The sequence below is a fragment of the Harpia harpyja genome, chromosome 13 (genome assembly GCF_026419915.1).
Source record: "Harpia harpyja isolate bHarHar1 chromosome 13, bHarHar1 primary haplotype, whole genome shotgun sequence".
NCBI lineage: Eukaryota > Metazoa > Chordata > Aves > Accipitriformes > Accipitridae > Harpia > Harpia harpyja.
The window spans coordinates 24242604-24263494 of record NC_068952.1 but is presented as its reverse complement, the minus strand read 5'-3'; the positions used below and the strand labels follow the sequence as shown (position 1 = coordinate 24263494).

At 47.7% G+C, this 20891-nt stretch overlaps 1 protein-coding gene across 2 annotated transcripts; it reads right to left on the bottom strand.

Annotated features, from left to right (window-relative positions):
- Window positions 1–92: 92 nt before the first annotated feature.
- On the bottom strand, window positions 93–19690 carry CCDC167 (coiled-coil domain containing 167). 2 transcript variants are annotated; one of them, XR_008237916.1, is made up of 5 exons: window positions 19571–19628; window positions 12190–12284; window positions 3161–3213; window positions 766–953; window positions 93–278 (listed from the first exon to the last, which is right to left on the bottom strand). XR_008237916.1 is itself a non-coding variant. In XM_052805783.1 (4 exons), the coding sequence occupies exons 1-4, from the start codon at window positions 19607–19609 to the stop codon at window positions 850–852; spliced, it is 291 nt and encodes a 96-aa protein (XP_052661743.1). In that variant the 5' UTR covers window positions 19610–19690; the 3' UTR covers window positions 93–849. The 2 variants fall into 2 exon arrangements, 1 of the variants encoding a protein (XP_052661743.1); XM_052805783.1 differs by having other exon boundaries at window positions 93–953; window positions 19571–19690.
- Between the last annotated feature and the right edge of the window lie 1201 nt (window positions 19691–20891).

Here is a 20891-nt window from a genome sequence, read left to right as displayed (position 1 = left end):
TGCAATGTGTGCCAGCAGGGACATGGTAGGATGAGAATAAAGTAGTGGCTGAGAAACATGTTACAAAACAGGAAAAAAAGAAAACCAGGAAGTTACAAGGTCAAATTATTTTATTTAAAGCCTTGCAGAGGCACTTCCATCCCTGGGAGTCGATAGTAAATTCTCTTCTGCAAGTGTTGATTCTCAGAGGCACAAAATGGCTACCAAGCTCTGATGCACTGGAGGGGTAGGTAGATCTTCTCCAAGCCCAAGCACCCAGATCTCAAGTTGGATGGTACCTGCTTGCAGAAAAAGAGATACCTACCTCTCATCTGTTTTTGTGGAGGTAGGATTCCTTTGGTCCTGTAAGTCAGTGTGGAGGAGTAAGCATCTTTGTGTAGCTCAGCTCTGGGAACACATGGAGTCTTTAGGTCACAATACCCTTTGATTCAAAGAGCTTGGTGTCCTTTCAGCTTATGGCTGAGTCACAGGAACCAAGGTGGTGGCCTGTATTCTGACTGGGCTAGGCAGAGAGCACTGGTCTGCAACCATAGAGGTCCTCTTCAAAAGGAGAATGTATTGCCTTCCTGCATATTGGCTGGATGGTCTTGACTGCATATTGGGTAAGACAGAGCTTCAGGTGCTGCTTGACCCTATTTCCAATTGCAGGTGTGCTGTTATTTCCGGTTTGTCTTCTGTACCCCCCAATTCTCAGAGAAAAAGCTTCCCTACAATGAGGCTTGGAAAGGATAAACAAGAACAGCAATTTGAAATGCTGATCCTCACCCTTGGGGGAGGCACAGTGGTGAGAGGTTGAAGAGCTCCTTGCAGGAGAGTCATTTGGTCAGCGGGGAGAATTCTTGAGTGCAATCACATTGTCCAGCAGGTGTAAATAAAAGCAATCAGCAACCCCATGGCCACAGCAAGGGCAGCATTCTTGCGATTTTCCTTACGAAGCACGCTCAGTTCTTTCTCTGGGAAACAAACAAAAGCCTTGCCTGTGAATGTTCTTTTGTCTTGGAGCTACATCTCCTTTCAAAACTGTCTTAAAAGCACAATGCTACCTTGGCCATGAGCAACTCTTTTGGGATCAGTATGCAAAGCTGCCAATTACAAGATGTGCTGAACAGGAAGTAAAGTAGCAGGAACCCTTTCATTTGCTAACTCTCATCCTGTCAATCTCAGTAGCTGTGCTTGGAAATACTTCAGTGCCAGACCAGTTCCTGTTTGCAAATGACCTTGTTCTAGGACCTTACTAAGGACAGAATGGGTCATTAGAATAATTGCTTGTTCCCTAAGAGAATGAAGACGACAGAGGTTAAGAGAGCTATTTCTACTATCTTCTAGACATAACAAACTGATACCTTTTCCTAGTGCTTAGATTTACTTAAATACAACTGTGGCCACCTTTGAATGTTGCAGAATCTGTGTTTCCTTGTGCTGCAGAAGGATGAGTGTGGAACAGGTCTGAGCCTGGACAGTCATTCTGTTGGAGTCTGCAGCTTTTTAGAGACAGGTCACTTTCTCTGGCCCTGGTTTTCAAAAGAAGAAACATGGATGCAGAGCGGAGGAAGTGGCTACCAAAAGTATGGAGTCCTACGGATGTCCATTTCTGTTCCATTTGCTTTACTAAAGATGAGAACCCCATTCTTGCTAGTTCTGTTCCACAAGACTTTGCTGGATGGTATAGGCAAGAAGCAAGGCCTACAGCATTACACATTGCATGGCCAAACAGCAATAGTTATTCTGCAGGCTAAAGTTGGGTGCAGACTGTCTCCAGAGCCAGACTGCTCTTGCTGCTGAATTCAGCTGCAGTGACTGCACAAGTTACTGCCTCTAGTTTGCACTAGCAGCCTCCAGCAGGAATGCCCTGGTGCTGCAGGTTTCCAAACTGGTGCTGGTATCAAAAGAGGCTTTTAGCTGTTCTTTCTGCCCCCATTCTTCACATAGTACAAGCATTCTCATGCAACCACAGAGCAAACTGCTTGAATCTGCAAGGCTACAGAGGAGGTGGTAGGGGCAAGAGGTCATATAACCCCAAGCACAGCAGTGCCAGCTTAAACTGATGAAAGCAATGCTGTTGTCAGAAACTGCAGTTCATGGCCTCAAGTGTCAGCTGGAATAAGCAGAGATTTAATCAGAGGCCACAGCAGTGATCTAAAAAGACTGTGCACATGCACTGTCTGTTCTGTTAGAGGAGAAGCAGCCATCACCATTAGGTGAGGCTGGTGCTGCTGTCTGAGCAGCCTGTCAGATTGCTCTGTTGATGCTAGCAGCAATAGCTGACTGCTGGTAAAAGGGTGGCAGTGACGTGCAGAGTCTTATGCCTCTGCTGTCTCTAGTGGTAGGCCCTTAGGGAACTGCTTTGGATCTGCTTAAAATAACTGTTAGTCTTCTGGAAACAGTCCTTTAAATGAGTTAAAATTACAAATTTGCTGGCCATATCCCAGCTTTCAACTCTCCAGGCCTAAAAGAACACTTGTGCTTCTTTCCCTTGTGTGAGCTCTGGTGCTTGCACTGCTGCAGAGTGCTGTTAAACAGTTAACACACTGATCAACACCAGGAGCCAGAGACAGGCAAAGCAGCATCCCTAGTGGAATGAAACTGCTGTCAAAGGTGTGGTAGCTCAGAGGGACTCTCATTTTAACTGTCTACAGCAGGACTTGCAGCAAGGAAAGACCCTGGCTCTCTGGAATTGCAGGTAGCACATCAGTGTGAAGCCCTGTGCTTGTGGGCTGAACAGCCCCAGAAACTGATGTAGTGAGAACCTTCCCCAAGGAAGGTATACTTTGCTACACTCTAGACAGCACTTGCCAGCTTGCTTAGCAAGCCTCTATTAAAAAAGAAAAAAAAAAAAAAAAAAAAGAGGGAGGGATGTTAAAAGCCACTCAAGTCAATCTGTTGGCTAAGATTATCTAAGACTGGTAATTTGGGGTATGTGAAAGAGGCATCTTTCCCCTCTCATTAGCTGATGCTTTTTTTTTCCACCCTATGATAGCACAGCTCAAGCAGGCTAGACTCCTATTATAATATGCTGACTAGGTTTCCCTCAGTCTAGCTCCCCTTGGTTGAACCTAAATTCAAACGCAGAAGTCAGAGGTGGCAGGAGCTTGAAGACGAAGCTAAGCTGCAGCACTGATCCCATCCAGCCCAGAGGGACCATTTTTAATGAAGCTCTTACCATAGTTGTCCACTTTGGTCATTAGGATGTTTCTCTCTCTCTCCAGTGACTTTCTGTAATGAGAAGAGGAGTTCATTACCTGTGAGGCACAACACAGCCTATTTCTTTGCTTATATAAGGGAAGAGAGACTGTCCCACTGCCGGGGATATCTGCTTACAGAATGAGCCCCTCACCCTGCACTGTGGAGAGGTGACAGTTTAGAAACGCCCAGCTGTGCAAGAGAAGAGATGCAGCAGTTTTAGATTATTTTTTCCTTCCCCCAAACTGCTTCATATCTCTCCTTTCAGGACAGTGTCAGTGTATGCAAGCAGGCTAGAAAGGGGTCTGTGTGTCAGAGTCCCCTACTCTGTTCCCCCAGGTGGGGTAGGAAGTTCTCCCACAGCTACAGGATGGGGCAGGGCCCCTACATGCTCTCTGCAGGATGCTGCCCCTCCAGCACATGTGGCTCAGTGCTGGAATGCTAATTCTTCTCACCAATTGAAGCTGGGATCCCTTTGTCAGAGGTATCCAATTTACACAAATTGGTCAACTCAAGGAAACAAGCTGAATCCAAGCCCAGTAACAACCAGTTAAACAACCTGTTATTAGACTGAAGAGTCAGGATAATAACAATAAAGAGTAAGTCAGACCAACCCAGCCCTTGTCTCGCACTGCATGAGATGATTAATTAATACACAGTTTAAAATACAAAAGCAAAACAAATTGCCTGAAAGCAGCAGCGTTTCCATTATGGCAGTGAGGACATGGTCACTCCTTTCAAACTGTGCATATAAATAAACGTGCACTAACAAATTATCTCCTGGTTCAGAGCAGACAGAGAAGGCAGTAAGTGTAACAAAGTTTGTTGTTTCCCTTGGGGCAGAGCAAGAACCTGTAGGAGGAAAGAGATCCAAATCTATGTATACAACTAGTTAAGAAAGGGATGGCAAGAAAGCAAGCTATGGCAGAGCAGCAGGAGAAGAAAGAGCTCTTAAAGGCAACTGGGGAAAGGCAATGTGGAGCGCAGCCAGGAGGAAGTGAGAAGACAGATTTATCAACATGACTGAGCTGCTACTTAGAAACTTGCCTTGTGAATACAGTCAACAGAAGAGGCTTTGAGAATAAGACATGAAGAAACCATGACAACTGAACTTCAAAATGGGAAAGCAGAGCTCTCCTTTGTGTACTGGTCACTAAATCAATAATTTTGATCATGGTACCTTCCTCCATGGTTTTTCAAATGGTCTGGATTAGGGCAACAGAATTTCTGTTTCCATCTCCATACAAACTGTAAAATTCAGAAAAGGCCCCAGGAATCCCTATTCCTTATTCTTTGCTCTACACCCTATATTTCAGAGAGAAGTCATACAGATACACTCCATCCTGTCAAGTTACTCCAGCTGTAGGTTTGGTTGTTGGCCACCTAAGTACCAGATAAAGAATACAGACAGTCAACATAAGAAGAATTTAGGCCTAGAATAGGACTGTTGAGATGAGGAGCTAGAGAGATGAGGGACAGGAGGACGCAAGACCCTGTCCAAATATGCACAGGGATATAGAACCCCAGTAAAGGGCAGCAGGGGGAGAAAGAGAGAGAGTGGAAAGGAGGAACAAAGAAGTTAAGCTGAGGCTGCTAAGTATCAGGGTGTGGAGATGTCACCACTGCTAGGATCATTTCTAACTGGGTTCTGTAGGACAGTACTGTAGAGCAGACACCAGGACCAAGAGGACCTATGATTGAGCTTCCCAGCCTTTTTTGCTAGGAGCAGAGCAGTAGGATGTTGGTGACTTAAAGAACATCCTCAAGCGGAAAGATTTGAGAATCAGCTGGGAGATGTAGGATCTCTTGCTTCACACTCTAGAGAAATAGCAGGTTCTGCCTGTGTCTGCTACAAAATCCAGGTCGAAGTCTGTCCTGGGTTCAGCTGGGATAGAGTTAATTTTTACAGGAACCTGGGAGGTGGGGGGGCATAGCCAGGGCAGCTGACCTGAACTAGCCAAGGAGCTATTCCATACCATGTGACATCATGCTCAGTATATATAAATGGGGAGCGCTCTCCACTTTCCGTGGGGGAAGTGGCAGTGTTGGGTTCCAGGTGGTGAGCAGTTGCACTGTGCATCACTCTTTTTGTATATTCTTTCATTAGTACCGTTGTTGTTGTTGTAACCTTTTTTTTTGTGTTGTCCCAGTAAACTGCCCTTATCTCAACCCTCGAGGTTCCAGGTTTTTTTTTCTTTTCTCTCCTCTGTCTCCTCCCTATCCCACCGGAGGGGGGCGGGAGGAGTGAGCGAGCGGCTGCGTGGTCCTTTGTTACCGGCTGGGCTGAAACCACGACAGTCCTTTTTGGCACCCAACGTGGGGCACGAAGGGTTGAGATAACGACAGATCTGGCCAGAGCATGTTGAAACAAATTTGTCATATGCATTTCTTATATTAGATAAATAGATGTTAGTCACAATGTTAGTTCATTTGTTTACATGGTGGCGTTTTGTAAGTTCTTATATGCTTTATGTATTGCCTGTAGTTACGTTTCTCACCTCTGGGAGAGTGATTGGGATTATCATTTTGCTGTACTGGGCAATGTCGACTTGTGAAATGATTACATCACTGGTCATGAGGTTAAGCTGGTATCTGTATGAGGCAGTGATATCATTTCCATACTTCGGGCAACTTCGATCGGATTTTATTGGTAATTACACTCAATCCATGGGGAAGTTGGGGGGGGATACTTCCCCCCGTCCGTTCGCCTCCCTTCTCTCCTTCCGACTAATTACAACAGCTTTTGAGAATTTTGAATATCCTTGGGATGCACAAGCCAGTGTGCTGTTAGTGCTATGCCTCCTGAATATGTTTCAGGTCTTGTTTAGGGCTACAAAAAGGCTCTTTAAGAGTACCACCCAGAGATCTGCCCCAAAGCTGGATATTCATGGGTGGCATGGCATGTGGGAGGATATGGGCAGGTATCTAGACTTCTCACCTCCAGTGGCTTGGAAGTTCACTCCCGAACAACTACAGAACCCTCATGAAGTGGTAGAATATTTGAAAGAAAAATGCTGTGGCTATTCCAAAGACGTGCAACTCGCTGCACTGTGCTGGGCCCTGGCCAGTATCTACGATATTAGGCAGCACCCTCAGGGGGAAAAGATGGAAAACAGGGCAACAGGGACCGTGGCTACCCCAACCCCAGTGACAGATACTGCAGCTAAACCAGAGAACCAACCTGTGCCAGTATCAGTCGCCCCTGTACAGAAAAAGAAACACACAAAGAAATCAGTTCGCTTAGTGAGAGATAAAGATGAACCAGGGTCATCACGAGAACAGGAGGAAGAGGCAGAACCTGAAATAATTACCCAATCTCTATCCCTGAGTTGCATGACATGTGAAAAGATTTTAGCCGCCACCCAGGTGAGCACATTGTTACCTGGCTCCTCCGATGCTGGGATAATGGGGCTAGTAGTGTGGAATTAGAGGGTAAGGAAGCCAAGTAGTTGGGATCTCTGTCTAGGGAAGGGGGCATCAACAAGGCGATTGGGAGAAAAACACAAGTCCTCAGCCTCTGGAGGCGACTTCTGTTAGGTGTAAAGGAAAGATACCCCTTCAAGGATGAAGTTACATGTCACCAAGGCAAGTGGACCACCATGGAGAGAGGTATCCAGTACCTGAGGGAATTAGCCGTGCTGGAGGTGATTTATAATGATCCAGAAAATGCGCAGTCACCCACAGATCCAGGTGAAGTCCAATGCACACAACCGATGTGGCGGAAGTTTCTATGAAGTGCACCACCAACCTATGCCAACTCATTGGCAGTAATGTCCTGGAAAGAAGGCTATGGACAAAAGGTGGATGAATTGGCTGTCCAACTCCGGCAATACGAAGGAAGTCTCTCTTCCTCCCTACGGGCCTGTGTCTCGGCTGTAGAGGAATTGTCCCGAGAGTTCCAGCAATTCAAAGTGGATATGTCCTCCTCCCCACCTGTACAGGCCCGCATTGCAGCTATTGGGAGTAAGCATTCCTCTGCCCAAGAAAGAGGAGAGAGAAAGTACACACGACAGGGTAACCTGTGGTTTTACCTGTGTGACCATGGAGAGGACATGAGGAAGTGGGATGGAAAACCTACCTCAGTCCTGGATGCACGGGTACGGGAGTTGCGAGAAAAAGCAACCAGAAAAGAGGATTCTTCTTGGAAAACTGCTGCTCCAGTTTCCCGTGAGCAGTGCCCCAGATGCAGTAGATGGGCTGATGCCATTTCTGATCCTCTTGAAGGGACTTCTGATTCACATGTGCGAAAAGTGAGTAACAGATATTCTAACCAGGATTAGAGGGGCCCTGCCTCCAGCCAGGTGGAGGAGAGGGACAACTGAGTCTACTGGACAGTGTGGATTCGATGGCCTGGCACATCAGACCCACAGGAATATAAGGCTCTAGCAGACACTGGTGCACAATGCACCCTAATGCCATCGAGTTATAAAGGGGCAGAACCCATCTATATCTCTGGTGTGACAGGGGGATCCCAAGAGCTAACCGTATTGGAAGCTGAAATGAGTCTAACCGGGAATGAGTGGCATAAACACCCCATTGCAACTGGCCCAGAGGCCCCGTGCATCCTTGGTATAGATTATCTCAGGAGGGGGTATTTCAAGGACCCCAAAGGGTACCGTTGGGCCTTTGGTATAGCTGCATTGGAGACGGAGGAGATTGAACAGCTGTCTACCCTGCCTGGTCTCTCTCAAGACCCTTCGGTTGCGGGGTTGCTGAAGGTTGAAGAACAACACGTGCCAATTGCTACCACGATGGTGCACCGGCGGCAATATCGCACCAACCGAGACTCCCTCATCCCCATCCATAAGCTGATTTGCCAACTGGAGAGCCAAGGAGTGATCAGCAAGACTCACTCACCTTTTAATAGTCCCATATGGCCCGTGCGGAAATCTAATGGGGAATGGAGACTAACAGTAGATTATCGTGGGCTGAATGAAGTCACGCCACTGTTGAGCGCTGCTGTGCCAGATATGTTAGAGCTTCAATATGAACTGGAATCAAAGGCAGCTAAGTGGTATGCCACAATTGACATTGCTAATGCATTTTTCTCCATTCCTTTGGCAGCGGAGTGCAGGCCACAGTTTGCTTTCACTTGGAGGGGCGTCCAGTACACCTGGAATCGACTGCCCCAGGGGTGGAAACACAGCCCCACTATTTGCCATGGACTGATCCAGGCTGCACTGGAAAAAGGTGAAGCTCCAGAACACCTGCAATACATTGATGACATCATTGTATGGGGCAATATGGCAGAAGAAGTTTTTGAGAAAGGGAAGAAAATAATCAAAATCCTTTTGAAGGCTGGTTTTGCCATAAAAGAAAGTAAGGTCAAGGGACTTGCACAGGAGATCCAGTTCTTAGGAGTAAAATGGCAAGACAGGCGTCGTCAGATCCCTATGGATGTGATCAACAAAATAGCAGCTATGTCCCCACCGACTAATAAAAAGGAAACACAGGCTTTCTTAGGTGTTGTGGGCTTTTGGAGAATGCATATTCCAAATTACAGTCAAATTGTAAGTCCTCTCTACCAAGTTACCCGGAAGAAGAATGATTTTAAATGGGGGCCTGAGCAATGACAAGCCTTTGAACAAATTAAGTGGGAGATTGTTCATGCAGTAGCTCTTGGGCCAGTCCGGGCAGGACAAGATGTTAAAAATGTGCTCTATAGTGCAGCTGGGGAGAATGGCCCTACCTGGAGCCTCTGGCACAAAGCACCTGGGGAGACCCGAGGCCGACCCCTGGGGTTTTGGAGTCGGGGATACAGAGGATCCAAGGCTCGCTATACTCCAACTGAAAAAGAGATATTGGCAGCATATGAAGGAGTTCGAACCGCCTCAGAAGTGGTTGGTACTGAAACACAGCTCCTCTTAGCACCCCGACTGCCAGTGCTGGGCTGGATGTTCAAAGGGAAAGTCTCCTCTACACATCATGCAACTGATGCCACGTGGAGTAAGTGGGCCGCACTGATCACACAACGAGCTCGCATAGGAAACCCCAGTCGCCCAGGAATTGTGGAAGTGATCACGGACTGGCCAGAAGGCAAAGATTTTAGAATGTCGCCAGAGGAGGAGGTGACACGGGCTGAGGAGGCCCCGCTGTATAATAAACTGCCAGAAAATGAGAGGCAATATGCCCTGTTCACTGATGGGTCCTGTCGCATTGTGGGAAAACATCGGAGGTGGAAGGCTGCTGTATGGAGTCCTACACGACAAGTCGCAGAAACTGCTGAAGGAGAAGGTGAATCGAGTCAGTTTGCAGAGGTGAAAGCCATCCAGGTAGCGTTAGACATTGCTGAAAGAGAGAAGTGGCCAGTGCTCTATCTCTATACTGACTCATGGATGGTGGCAAATGCCCTGTGGGGGTGGCTACAGCAATGGAAGAAGAGGAACTGGCAGTGCAGAGGTAAACCCATCTGGGCGGCCGCACTGTGGCAAGATATTGCTGTTCGGATAGAGAAGCTAGTGGTAAAAGTACGTCACGTAGATGCTCATGAACCCAAGAGTCGGGCCACTGAAGAACATCAAAACAACCAGCAGGCAGATCAGGCCGCCAAGATTGAAGTGTCTCAGGTGGACCTGGACTGGCAACATAGGGGTGAGCTATTTATGGCTCAGTGGGCCCATGATACCTCGGGCCATCAGGGAAGAGATGCAACATATAGATGGGCTCGTGATTGAGGGGTGGACTTGACCATGGACACTATTGCACAGGTTATCCATGAATGTGAAACATGTGCTGCAATTAAGCAAGCCAAGCGGTTAAAACCCCTGTCGTGTGGAGGGCGATGGCTGAAATATAAACAGTGGGGGGCCTGGCAAATTGACTATATCACACTCCCACGAACCCGCCAAGGCAAGTGCCATGTGCTTACAATGGTGGAAGCAACCACTGGATGGCTGGAAACATATCCTGTGTCCCACGCCACTGCCCAGAACACTATCCTGGGCCTTGAAGAGAAAGTTTTATGGCAACACGGCACCCCAGAAAGAATCGAGTCAGACAACGGGACTCACTTCTGAAACAACCTCATAGACGCCTGGGCCAAAGAGCATGGCATTGAGTGGGTATATCACATCCCTTATCACGCACCAGCCTCCGGAAAAATCGAACGATACAATGGACTGCTGAAAACTACATTGAGAGCAATGTGGGGTGGAACTTTCAAACATTGGGATACACATTTAACAAAAGCCACCTGGTTAGTTAATACTAGAAGATCCGCCAATCGGGCTGGCCCTGCCCAACCAAGACTTCCACATACTGTAGAAGGGGATAAAGTCCCTGTAGTGCGCATGAGGAGTATGTTAGGAAAGACAGTCTGGGTTAGTCCCCCCTCAAGCAGAGACAAACCCATCCAAGGGGTTGTTTTTGCTCAGGGACCTGGGTACACCTGGTGGGTGATGCAGAAGGATGGGGAAGTTCGATGTGTACCTCAGGGAGATTTGATTTTGGGAGAGAATAGCCAGTGAATTAGGCTGTATGATATTTAACTGCTAAATAACCTGCCAATGTATGTCATTGTATCTATAGTGTCTATATGCCATATCAAGGGTATTACTGTAAGAATTACCCAAATGACTGAAGGATGGACTTTGAAACTGAGCCAAGTACAACAGTGACAGAACTTGAACTGGTGCCCAGCAATTCCCTCAAGATCAGCCTCTTCGACCTGCAGGCCAAGGGTGTGGGTTGCACCAAATGTACCAGCCACAAGTTCCAGAGGCAGCATACAACAACCTAACACCTCACACCATCTCTCTTATCCTGAAGAACTGTTACAACAGATGGAGCCCCAAAGTCATGGACTAAATAAAATTGATGGACACATTGGAGGGACAGCCCATCGACTAAGGGAATACTATTTGTGTGTAGGGGGGGGTGTCCATATACATATATATATATATAAGACAAGGAAAGTGGTAGTGGTTGATTGGAAAATATAAGATCTGGGCATGATGTAAATGGTATAGAGTAAGGGGTGGATAATGTCCTGGGTTCAGCTGGGATAGAGTTAATTTTTACAGGAACCTGGGAGGTGGGGGGGCATAGCCAGGGCAGCTGACCTGAACTAGCCAAGGAGCTATTCCATACCATGTGACATCATGCTCGGTATATAAATGGGGAGCGGGCTGGGGGGGGGAGCGCTCTCCACTTTCGGTGGGGGAAGTGGCAGAGCGTTGGGTTCCCGGTGGTGAGCAGTTGCACTGTGCATCACTCTTTTTGTATATTCTTTCATTAGTACCGTTGTTGTAACCTTTTTTTTTGTGTTGTCCCAGTAAACTGCCCTTATCTCAACCCTCGAGGTTCCAGGTTTTTTTTTCTTTTCTCTCCTCCGTCTCCTCCCTATCCCACCGGAGGGGGGCGGGAGGAGTGAGCGAGCGGCTGCGTGGTCCTTTGTTACCGGCTGGGCTGAAACCACGACAACGTCCTTGCTCGAGTCCCAGCTCTAGAAACCTACAGTTGCCTTTTCTATGTCAGTGACAGATTTCAGGGGAATTGTCCCTCTTCCCTTTCCCAAGGAAAGCCAGTATGTCACTGCATCCCTACATCCAGACACATCTGCAAAACAGGCACAGATAAGAGTAATTTCCCTCAGCCTCTTTTGCAGTTGCATCCTAGCCTGGTTTGGCCCTCAGTAGTAGTTGCTGCACATCTCCCCTGATTGAACTCAGGCAGCTTCAGCAAGGCTTGAGTAGCAGTGTGCAGTGAACCTTTGCCAGACTCACAGAGCTGTTTCCTAGCAGGCCAGGAGCCAACTCTGCAAATGAACTGGCACGTTTTGGGCACTGCTTGGTGAATGAGGCTGTTGACAAGATAAAGCTCTCTCCATGTATCACTGAACTACTCACCCTGGCAAGTTCCCCAAGTAAGCTCCAAAGGTGGGGGAAGAGAGTTTTGTCATGGGGAACCACACATTCCCATTCGTTCAAGAGCCCTTGCTCAGTACTACAGCAGGATGACAGCTAGCTGAAGTACACAGCCACAGCTGTGAAAGGAGATGGTCATCAATACCTTCCTTCAAGGCTGAGCTTCTCCCTGCGCAGTTTAAGATCCACCTCCTCCATGCTCTGTCTGCAACGTGCCAGCTTCTCCTCCAGTCCATCAATCTGAAAAACACCACACCAGTCACCGTCATTTCCTCTCCCAGCTAACATGGATCCATCCCCACTCAGATGGGAAGGGTGACAGCTCAGCCACTCCACTTCCTTCCTCCCCAACTCAAGGGAGAAACAGCCCTAGCTCTGTGTAGACATTACAGCACAGAGAGCCCATTGCCTCCCAGATCAGGCTGTATTATACCCCAGGCAACTGTGACATTGTAATCCCAGACAATGCCAAGCCAGCTATAACACTCCTGCTTGTGTGGCTGGCCAGCACCTTTTTGCTAAGATCTGATCCTGTTCCAGTCTGTTCTAGTTTCTTTGCATGTGGCTCCACAAGCAAAGATGTGATCTAAGGCATCTTTATGCAATTAAATGAGGATCAAATGAGAGAGACTGGCCTTGGCCAAAGCCTGAGGGACAAGGTCTTGATTTAGTGCTGTGAACAGATGCAGTTCATGGGACGTGACTACAAAGCACCCTAAGCTGTCTGGTTGGGTAAAGAGGGGACGAAGGTGAAACACTGATACCTACCATCTCTTTTACTCAACTAAATCTACAACAGCAACAGCAGTCTGCACAGTATGCTCAAGAGAGCGTTCACCACCGCCTCCACACCTTTGACCTGCACCAAGTTTTGGCAGCAACATGTTCCCATGCAGAAAACCACTGGTGTTTTCTCCTTGTGTCTCCTCGTCAGGTTTCCTAATGGCCACCCTCCCTCCGTGTCCTCCTGTGGAGGGGAATAACTGTGGATATGTACAAGAGGGTTGATCTACTTGTGTGCAAACTGATTGCCCAGGAGGGAATCCTACCACAGACAATAGTTCTCCTGGGAATCATTCCTCTTTTCTGCCTGGCAACCAGAGCATAGACATCTTTAGGAAAACTCTGACTTTCAGGCTTGCTTCCAGCAGGAAAACAGTGGGACTAATCAGATAATATGCACACAATGTCCTAGCCTGAAAGAAAATGTCCTTGGTGCCCTGAGGTGGCAATGACTTCTCTTTTTAGCTACTTAGTGCAACACTCCTGCTGTGTCTGGTTCTCCAAGCAAGGCCAAGGCTGGCTAGATGGCTGGCAGCATGCCTCTCTGTGGTGGGAGCCTTCTCAAACCAGAAGCTAAGAGGCAGCATGGTCCCACGTAAAGTACTGAAGTGGAATGACACACCAGCTGCCTGGACATCAGCCTCAGAGGTGGCCCAGAGCACAAACACTCCCAAGAACAGTGATATGGGAAACAAAATCAAAGGTAGTGATCCCTAATTACTGCTGCTTTGGGGGATCAGCTCCATCCTGAGCTCATTAGCAATCTCACACCTTCTGCTCAGGAAAGGCAGGCAAGCATTATAAACAAGCAGGATGGGAGAAGAGGCTTGACATAAAGGGAAGAACAAAGCAGACCACAAAAAGGAGTTTAGCCAGTCAGCTGAATAGTCTCACTGCAAGCAGCACAGCAGAGCTGGGGAAGGGGCCACATATAACAAAGCTCAAATCTTTGCACCTTACCAGATACCAATTTCAAAGTCCCTTGTTATTAGGCAACTCTGCCAGGGCTGTTGAGATGCCAAGCTTCCCACAGGTGCCTGCATAGCCTGCCCTGAGCCCAAGGGGAGCACCAAGGCACATCACCTGATCCCAGAGCACAGGGCATAGCGCTTCTGTGTTTGGCAATGCTTGGGTTTGCCAGGATGGGGACACAGATATTTTTGAAGCATGTTAGTTGAAAATGCATTGGGTCAGGGCAAAGTTAATTGTCCTCCTCCATATCCAGCTGTGCCAGTTAAGAATGTTAATTCCAGCTGCTCATCACTATCTGTCATCCACTACGGCTCAGTCAGCAAGATGCATTGCTCCAGTCTGCTTCAGGGCCAACCAAGGGCTTCACCCAAGTCAGCTCTGACCATGCTTATCAGCAAGTTAATTTAACAGCAGAGGACAGTAGAGTGGAGGTGGGGTGTCCATCCAGTCCAATTTAAGAGTGACCATCTCCCTCACCAGTTCCTACCATTTGCAAATGACTGTGTCTCTGCTCCCTTATCTGTTGGAAACCCTCACATACACACACAGCAAGAGGTACTTCAGCATGTATTACCTGGCTCCTCTGTAGCCAGTAAACTTATTACAATGCACCATGCCTTCTCTGGAAACACATTTAAAAATCATGTTAAATAACACAATTTAATGAGAGCTTTGGTTAGTCAGCTGCCGACCTCACCACTAAATTATCCATGTCATTGCACTTCCTATCCTCTCCTCCAGAACTGCTCCTCCTGCTTAGTTTGCAGTTGCTCTCACTAGTACATTCTCTGCCCATACTTCCATCATTTCATGACATGTAACAAGAGGATATTCCACCAGCTCTGCCAATGCTTTTACTTTCTGCTGACTAAAAATCTCCAGATTCCACATAATACTTTAAAAGTTTCAACTGGTTTTACTGCTCTTAAATCAAAACCAAAGTTTGGGTCCCCTGCTGGAGAGCAATAATTTGCTAATAAACCACATGCCCTAGAACTGCATCATCAGCTTTGCTGAGCTGGGGGCACAAGAGACAGAAAATAATAATAAAAAAAAAAGTAAGTAAGGAAGAACAGATTGCTGAATGAACGAAATATATTTCCTCCAGAATCTCACTATTTCTTTTCTTCAAGCTAGTCTGGGGCATTAGGGGTTGTAAGGAAAGACAAGAGTGAGGATTCCCAGATGTTATCCATTCACTGTGCCTCAGTTCCCCTACTTATAAATTAGGACAATATTATCTGCCTCCTGAAGGTGGCTCATTTACACAAGGAGCCTCAGACACCAACCCAAACTATGGGCAGAGCACTGTCTTGTTATGTCAGTGCCATTGGCTCACTTTGGATTTAGGATCTGTTCCTGCAAGCTAGGAGTCTCTCAGCTGCTCAGCCGTTCAAGTAACTTTCACTGTAGGGCAAAGGAAAGAGAGAAATAGAAAATAAGCACAGGGAGAAACCAGAGCAATGCCTGGGAATTACCGATTACTCTCTGGGCTGCTGAGGAAACTCCCAGGGGGTCTGTAACCTGTAAAGCTGTAGCACAAGAAAACCGGTTGTGCTTTGGCATAATTCCTTGCAGCAGCTCTCCAGGAGAGCAATCCTAGAAACAGGTGCACACCTGAGCTTGTTGTGGATGGAAAGCTTTCCCTCCTACTAACTAATACATGAGAAGGTTAGTTGGGGTGTGTACCTAGGCCTCCTGGAAGCCCACATAAAAACAAAGAGCCAGGTTCACTTAGCTGAACCATCACTGCACGTCACACTGGTTTATCTTTTTAGTGGCAATCTCAGCACAGTGGCTTATAAGTTGCAAAGACAAACCCTTACTCCTTCTCGCTCTCCGTTCTGTGAAGAGGATTCTCTGGGACAGAACTGAACTGCAGCATGCAGAAAGCTCACATGACAACTCCTCAGGTTCACATGGCCCACAGCAGGGACACATGACTTCACTTGAAGCAACATCTTTAAGTAGTGTCAGTTAAAAGGGGCAAGTGAAACAGGTGCTTCACATCCAGGCAGCAGCTTGGAGCACAGAGAGCTACTCTTCTGCTCCTCAAGAGCCACTCCAGAAAGTCAAGTCTCAGCAGCTTTGGACACACACAGGGATCTAAGACCAGATGCCTCCCTTGCTCCACAAGGGATGACAAGGCATTGAGCCTTTTTTGTTGAATTCTGGCAATACTCGCTTGCAGTCTAGAGAGCTTTTTAAACCAGAGGGACCTGGAGCGGATTTCAATCCAGACTTACATGCTTATTACAAATCTCATTTGTTGGGACCATCTTAGGCAGGGAGCCCGAAATGGCTTACATAAAGGCAGAGACAAAGAGAGAAGAGAAAAAGAAGCAGCTTTGCTTACAGAGTTGAGCTGGATCCCTTTTAATACATTTAATACATGAATTAATAAAAGCTTTCTTTCCAGTAGAAAGGCTAAAAGCGCTTTTCAAGAACTGGCATCCACCCTCCGCTTTTATGAATTCCCTAATTAAGATACTGGCAAAGAGCCATATCACACATACGTCAACATCCAACAGCGTTAGGTAATGAGGTTTTTGTCTTCTGACCCTCATAAAACAGATCAAAGCCAACTGAAGAGGTGGGGGCAAAGAAAAAAAACCCTCCCCGAGCAGTCTTCTCATGCCTTGTCACCTGCCAGCACACTTGAGCTGTTCTTTTCACAGAAGAATTAGTGGTTCCTGCATCCGCAAATTTGGCTGGATTATTTAAATCAGTCCAGCGGAGACGAGTTTTGTTTAAATTCAAATGCTAACTTGCAGTTCATGGACACACTTCCATTTTCATCACACTCTTGGAATCATTTTGCATGCTGGCAAATCATTTCGCAGATGCTGTGCCCACAGTGTGCTTGGAAATATTTAGCAGACAAGCTACTACACAGTAGAGGATGATCCACCAGCAAAGTCTAAGAAATGCTGCAGAACAACCCTCTGTGTTGGTAAAGGAGAAAGGTCTGGATCCTACCTGCATCTCCTCCTTCAGCCTTGCAGACACTATCTAGTTAGCCCACCCTGCCTCAGCTCAGACCAGTGGCTTTACAGGACAGCACACAGACATGACCACATGGCACCACCCACAGCTTTTTGAAAAATCCTGCAAGAACAGCTTTACTGAGTAAAGACTATGTTGGCCTTTTCCCTATTCATTATGCTCTTGCATAGACACTGATCAGCCACTGCCTTGTCAGAAGCAGCAACACACATAACAATACTTTCTCCAAACACACACTTGAAATTTTGCAGCTCAGGCACTGCCTGAGCGCAGGGTGTTCTCTTTGCATTTAAAAGCCCCACTTTTTTGCTTCCATGAATTTTTTTCAGTTGTTGTCTGAGCCACAAGTATATTTTTAAAGGCTACAACACCCTCTGGCAAGGAGTTCCACAGCACAGCCACAGGTTATGGGAAGAACCAACCCCTCTTGTTTGTTCCGAGCTCATCATCTGCTAGTTTCATTTGATAGCCCTAATTTTGTATTGACAATGAATGTTCATTCTTTGTTTAAAGTTACAAACAGCATGCAGAGGATATAGACCTATACTAGGTCACCTTGCAGTCATGTTTTCAAGCTTAAAAGGACCTGGTATGCTTAGTTGCTTCTTGCATAGAAGTTTTCCACACCTTTGATCATCCTTGTCACTCTCTTACGCTCCTTCCATTTTCACTATTTTGCTACAAAACAGACCAGTCTTCCTAGTTTCATTTTCCTGACAAGTTTCCTCAAGGAAGTTCTATGCAGCTCAGCATTATCAATAGGACTGCCTGTTGAAAGACTACAGAGCTATATGAAAGAAGCAGCCCAAGTTCAAACCACCGCATTATGGAGACACATTTGTATCAGCTGAAACCAGGTCATATCAATTACACCTGCAATTTGTAAGTGCAAGCTAATCTGATAAGTGTCTATATAGAAAATTGCATTCATTTAGCATCATGACTTCAGTCAAACAAGCATGACTCTGCCTAGATTAGTCCTTTCAAACCTAGCCATGCATCATGTCATAGTAAGACTAATTTGGAAAGTTTTCTTTACAATCATAACAGCTCAGAAGGTAACACTGAACCAAATAAAAGTTTAAATTACAAAATCAGTATCTTGGTTGTCATGCATTCTGACACCTGAAACACAGCCCTCTCTTCCTCTGGCTTAAAGGGATTTTGTTTTCTTCCTCCTAACTTCTATTCAGTATCTTTCGTATCACTGCAAGGGAGAAGGATTTTATCTTTTAGTAGTATCTTCGCACTGAGAGGTTAAGTTTTCATCTATAACACACAGAAGAACAGTAGTTTTATAATCCTTTCAAAAGTAGTGTGTTCTATTGTGACAACTCCTAAAAAAAAAAAGTAAATCTAAAGCTACCGCAAGTCCCCAAACACTTTGCCAGAACTTTCTGTGGCAGCTAAAATCAGTCCCTTTTCATTCTGTGACCAGCAGGTTCCTGACAGGCTCACCCTTTTTACCATCTCCCTCTGGTAGGGTGGTAGGGTAGACCCTACCATCTCAACTCTACTTGTCTGTCACATCTCAAGCAACAACCACCAAAAATTCATTATTTCAACTCTCACTGCTAGGCTCACTGAAGAGAAGCTTGGACAGTCAGCACACTCCCCTCTGGACCCCTTTGGTGGTTATATTTGGGTTAGAGTGTCCAGAAATGTCTGTTTCAAGCAGAACTAGATGAAATAGACCAGAAAACTACAATAAACCGAACTCCCATTCTTATTATACAGTAGGACACTCACCTTTACTGGCTGATGAAGCACATATGACAAGCCCCAAGTCCTTTCCCTGGCCTTTCCACCCTGGCTATCTTGGTCTGCTGTGCATATGCTCATATGAAAGACTTCAGGACAGAGAGGTGACCAGCGAGATTCACTGGATTGATTCTGCCCCATTTCAGCCATTTGTCAGGAAGGTTCAGGCTTTTGCTGTCCCCAAATTATCCACAACCCACAGACTTAAACTATGGGCTCTCCACTGCCTCCTCCAAGTCAGTCCAGATAGCACTGTTCAGTGCAGGAGCCAGAATGAAGTATGCTTCAGAGAGACCTTAACTAACATGCCTCAGTTCGTTTATACAAATACAAAGCTTAAACAAAGCCTACCAGCAGACCTCCTGCCACTCAGGAAATTACAAAACACCCAAGCACAACAATAAAAAGGCAGCTTTAGAAGGCAGGCATACTCTTAAAACCCAGTCTTTTCCCCTTCTCCTTGCTGTGACTCACAGGCACCTCATGTGCCCGTTTATTGCTGGGTTCCTCAAAGCAGCAGCTCGTGCCGAGCACACTGCTGACTCTCCACTGCACACACAGGCCGGGCTGTGCACAATTTGCTAGCCAGGAGCAAGAGCTTGCCGCAGCACCCTCCACAGGCACAAGCACTTACTGCCTCTCCCTGCACTGGTTCAAAGGCTCAGCAGGAACAAGGGCACCAAACGCCATCGCTCGGTCAAAGGCCTGGGACAGAGGACGGGGCACCGAGCTTTCCGATCGCGGGAGGGCCCGGCACAGGCAGTCCCGCCTCGGCCACCTCTGCTGCCATCGCACATTAAGATGGCGGCCGGGCCCAGCACCAGCGCAGCGCAGCGCAGCCCCCGCTGCCCCGGCCCTCCCCGACACCCACCGCTCTCCAGGGAAACGCTGCTTCCGCAGCGGGAGGAGGGAGGGCGGCAGCCGCCTCGCCTCGCCTCGCCTCTGCCAAGCCCAGCCGTGCCGTACCCCGCGGCATCGCCATCGCCCCCGCCCCCCCGCCTCACCTCCCGGGCCACGCTCAGCCCCTCTCGCCTCCAGCCCATGGTCCCCGGCCGGACAGCAGTCGCGCATGCGCAGGCTCTCACGCCGCTCCATAGCCCCAGCGCGTCCGCGCGGCTGCCGCCATCTTTGTGAGGGGCTGCGCTGTGGGGCGGCCGCCATCTTGGTGAGGGCGCTTCTGCCCTGCCCTCTTCGGCGAGGGAGCGCGGGGGTGGCGGCAGCTGTGGCAGTTTGAGCCCGTTTTGGCGTGGTTTGAGGACAGCCGAGGACGTACGGCAAGGTGGTGGCCCGCGGCAGTCAGAGCGGCGCCTGCTGCTTTGTGCCAGTACTGGCCACAGCCAGCTCTGCCTGCTCCAGCAGCAGCGGATGAGGGATGGTTGGGAAGGACTATCAGGCCGGGAGGCTGAGGTGGGACTTCTTGGTTCCTCTCGGATCTGCCTTGTCCTGCCTCGCTACCCCTGAGAGACTCCTGCTCCCTCGAGGGGGGTATTGGCAGGGGTCTCCAGTGTGCTGTCTGGCCAGGCATGCCCTCTGGGCCTGTCAGAGGGCAAATCTGGACTGATCAGTTGGTTTTCCCCCCAAGGGGAGCCAGCTCGATCCTGCTTCGAGCTTCTGTGCTGCACAGGCCACTCCAGCCCAGCTTTTGCATTGCTGGGCATCAGGGCTCACACAGGAGGAAGGCAATCTCGCAGAAAAGCAAGGCACCGACAGGACCGCTGTTGTGCTGTGTGTTACAATCACTGAGAACTTAAGAAGGTTGTCCTTGGGGCTTCCTTCCCAAACAGTAGCTTTATGATAAAGCAGCTGCAGGAAAAGACAGCTGTTTCATCTACCAGGAGATAGCACTTCGTGCACACTAGCCAGTTCATTGCAAGATGCTAATCACAATGTTACATATGCATGGCAGCTTTTGTCCTGACCCAGGAAAGCTTTTTATGAAACACTGCTATCTTGCATTTAAAAAAAAAAAAGCAAGAAACACCATTGAAATGCACACCTGTCTTCAGGGTAGGACATGATTGCTACATGACAGAGAACAGCAGAGCTATTTGCTGACCAAAAAAATGGAAGGCTGGGCGGCAGCAGCATTTATTGGACACACAGACTGAATTTTCATTTTGGCTAAATACACTCTGCTGACTGAAATTTTGCTAGGACAGCTGTACTTTTCTCTGCTTCCCAATTTGGTACTTGACACTATGTTACGGAGCCTACACTGCTGAATCCAAAGGAGCCAGAACTCCCACCTCTGAGGTGAGGCACAGATAACTGCTTTCCAAGCAGAAGCAGCTCAGTCAGAAGGCAGTAAAGCTAAGTAAGACCCAG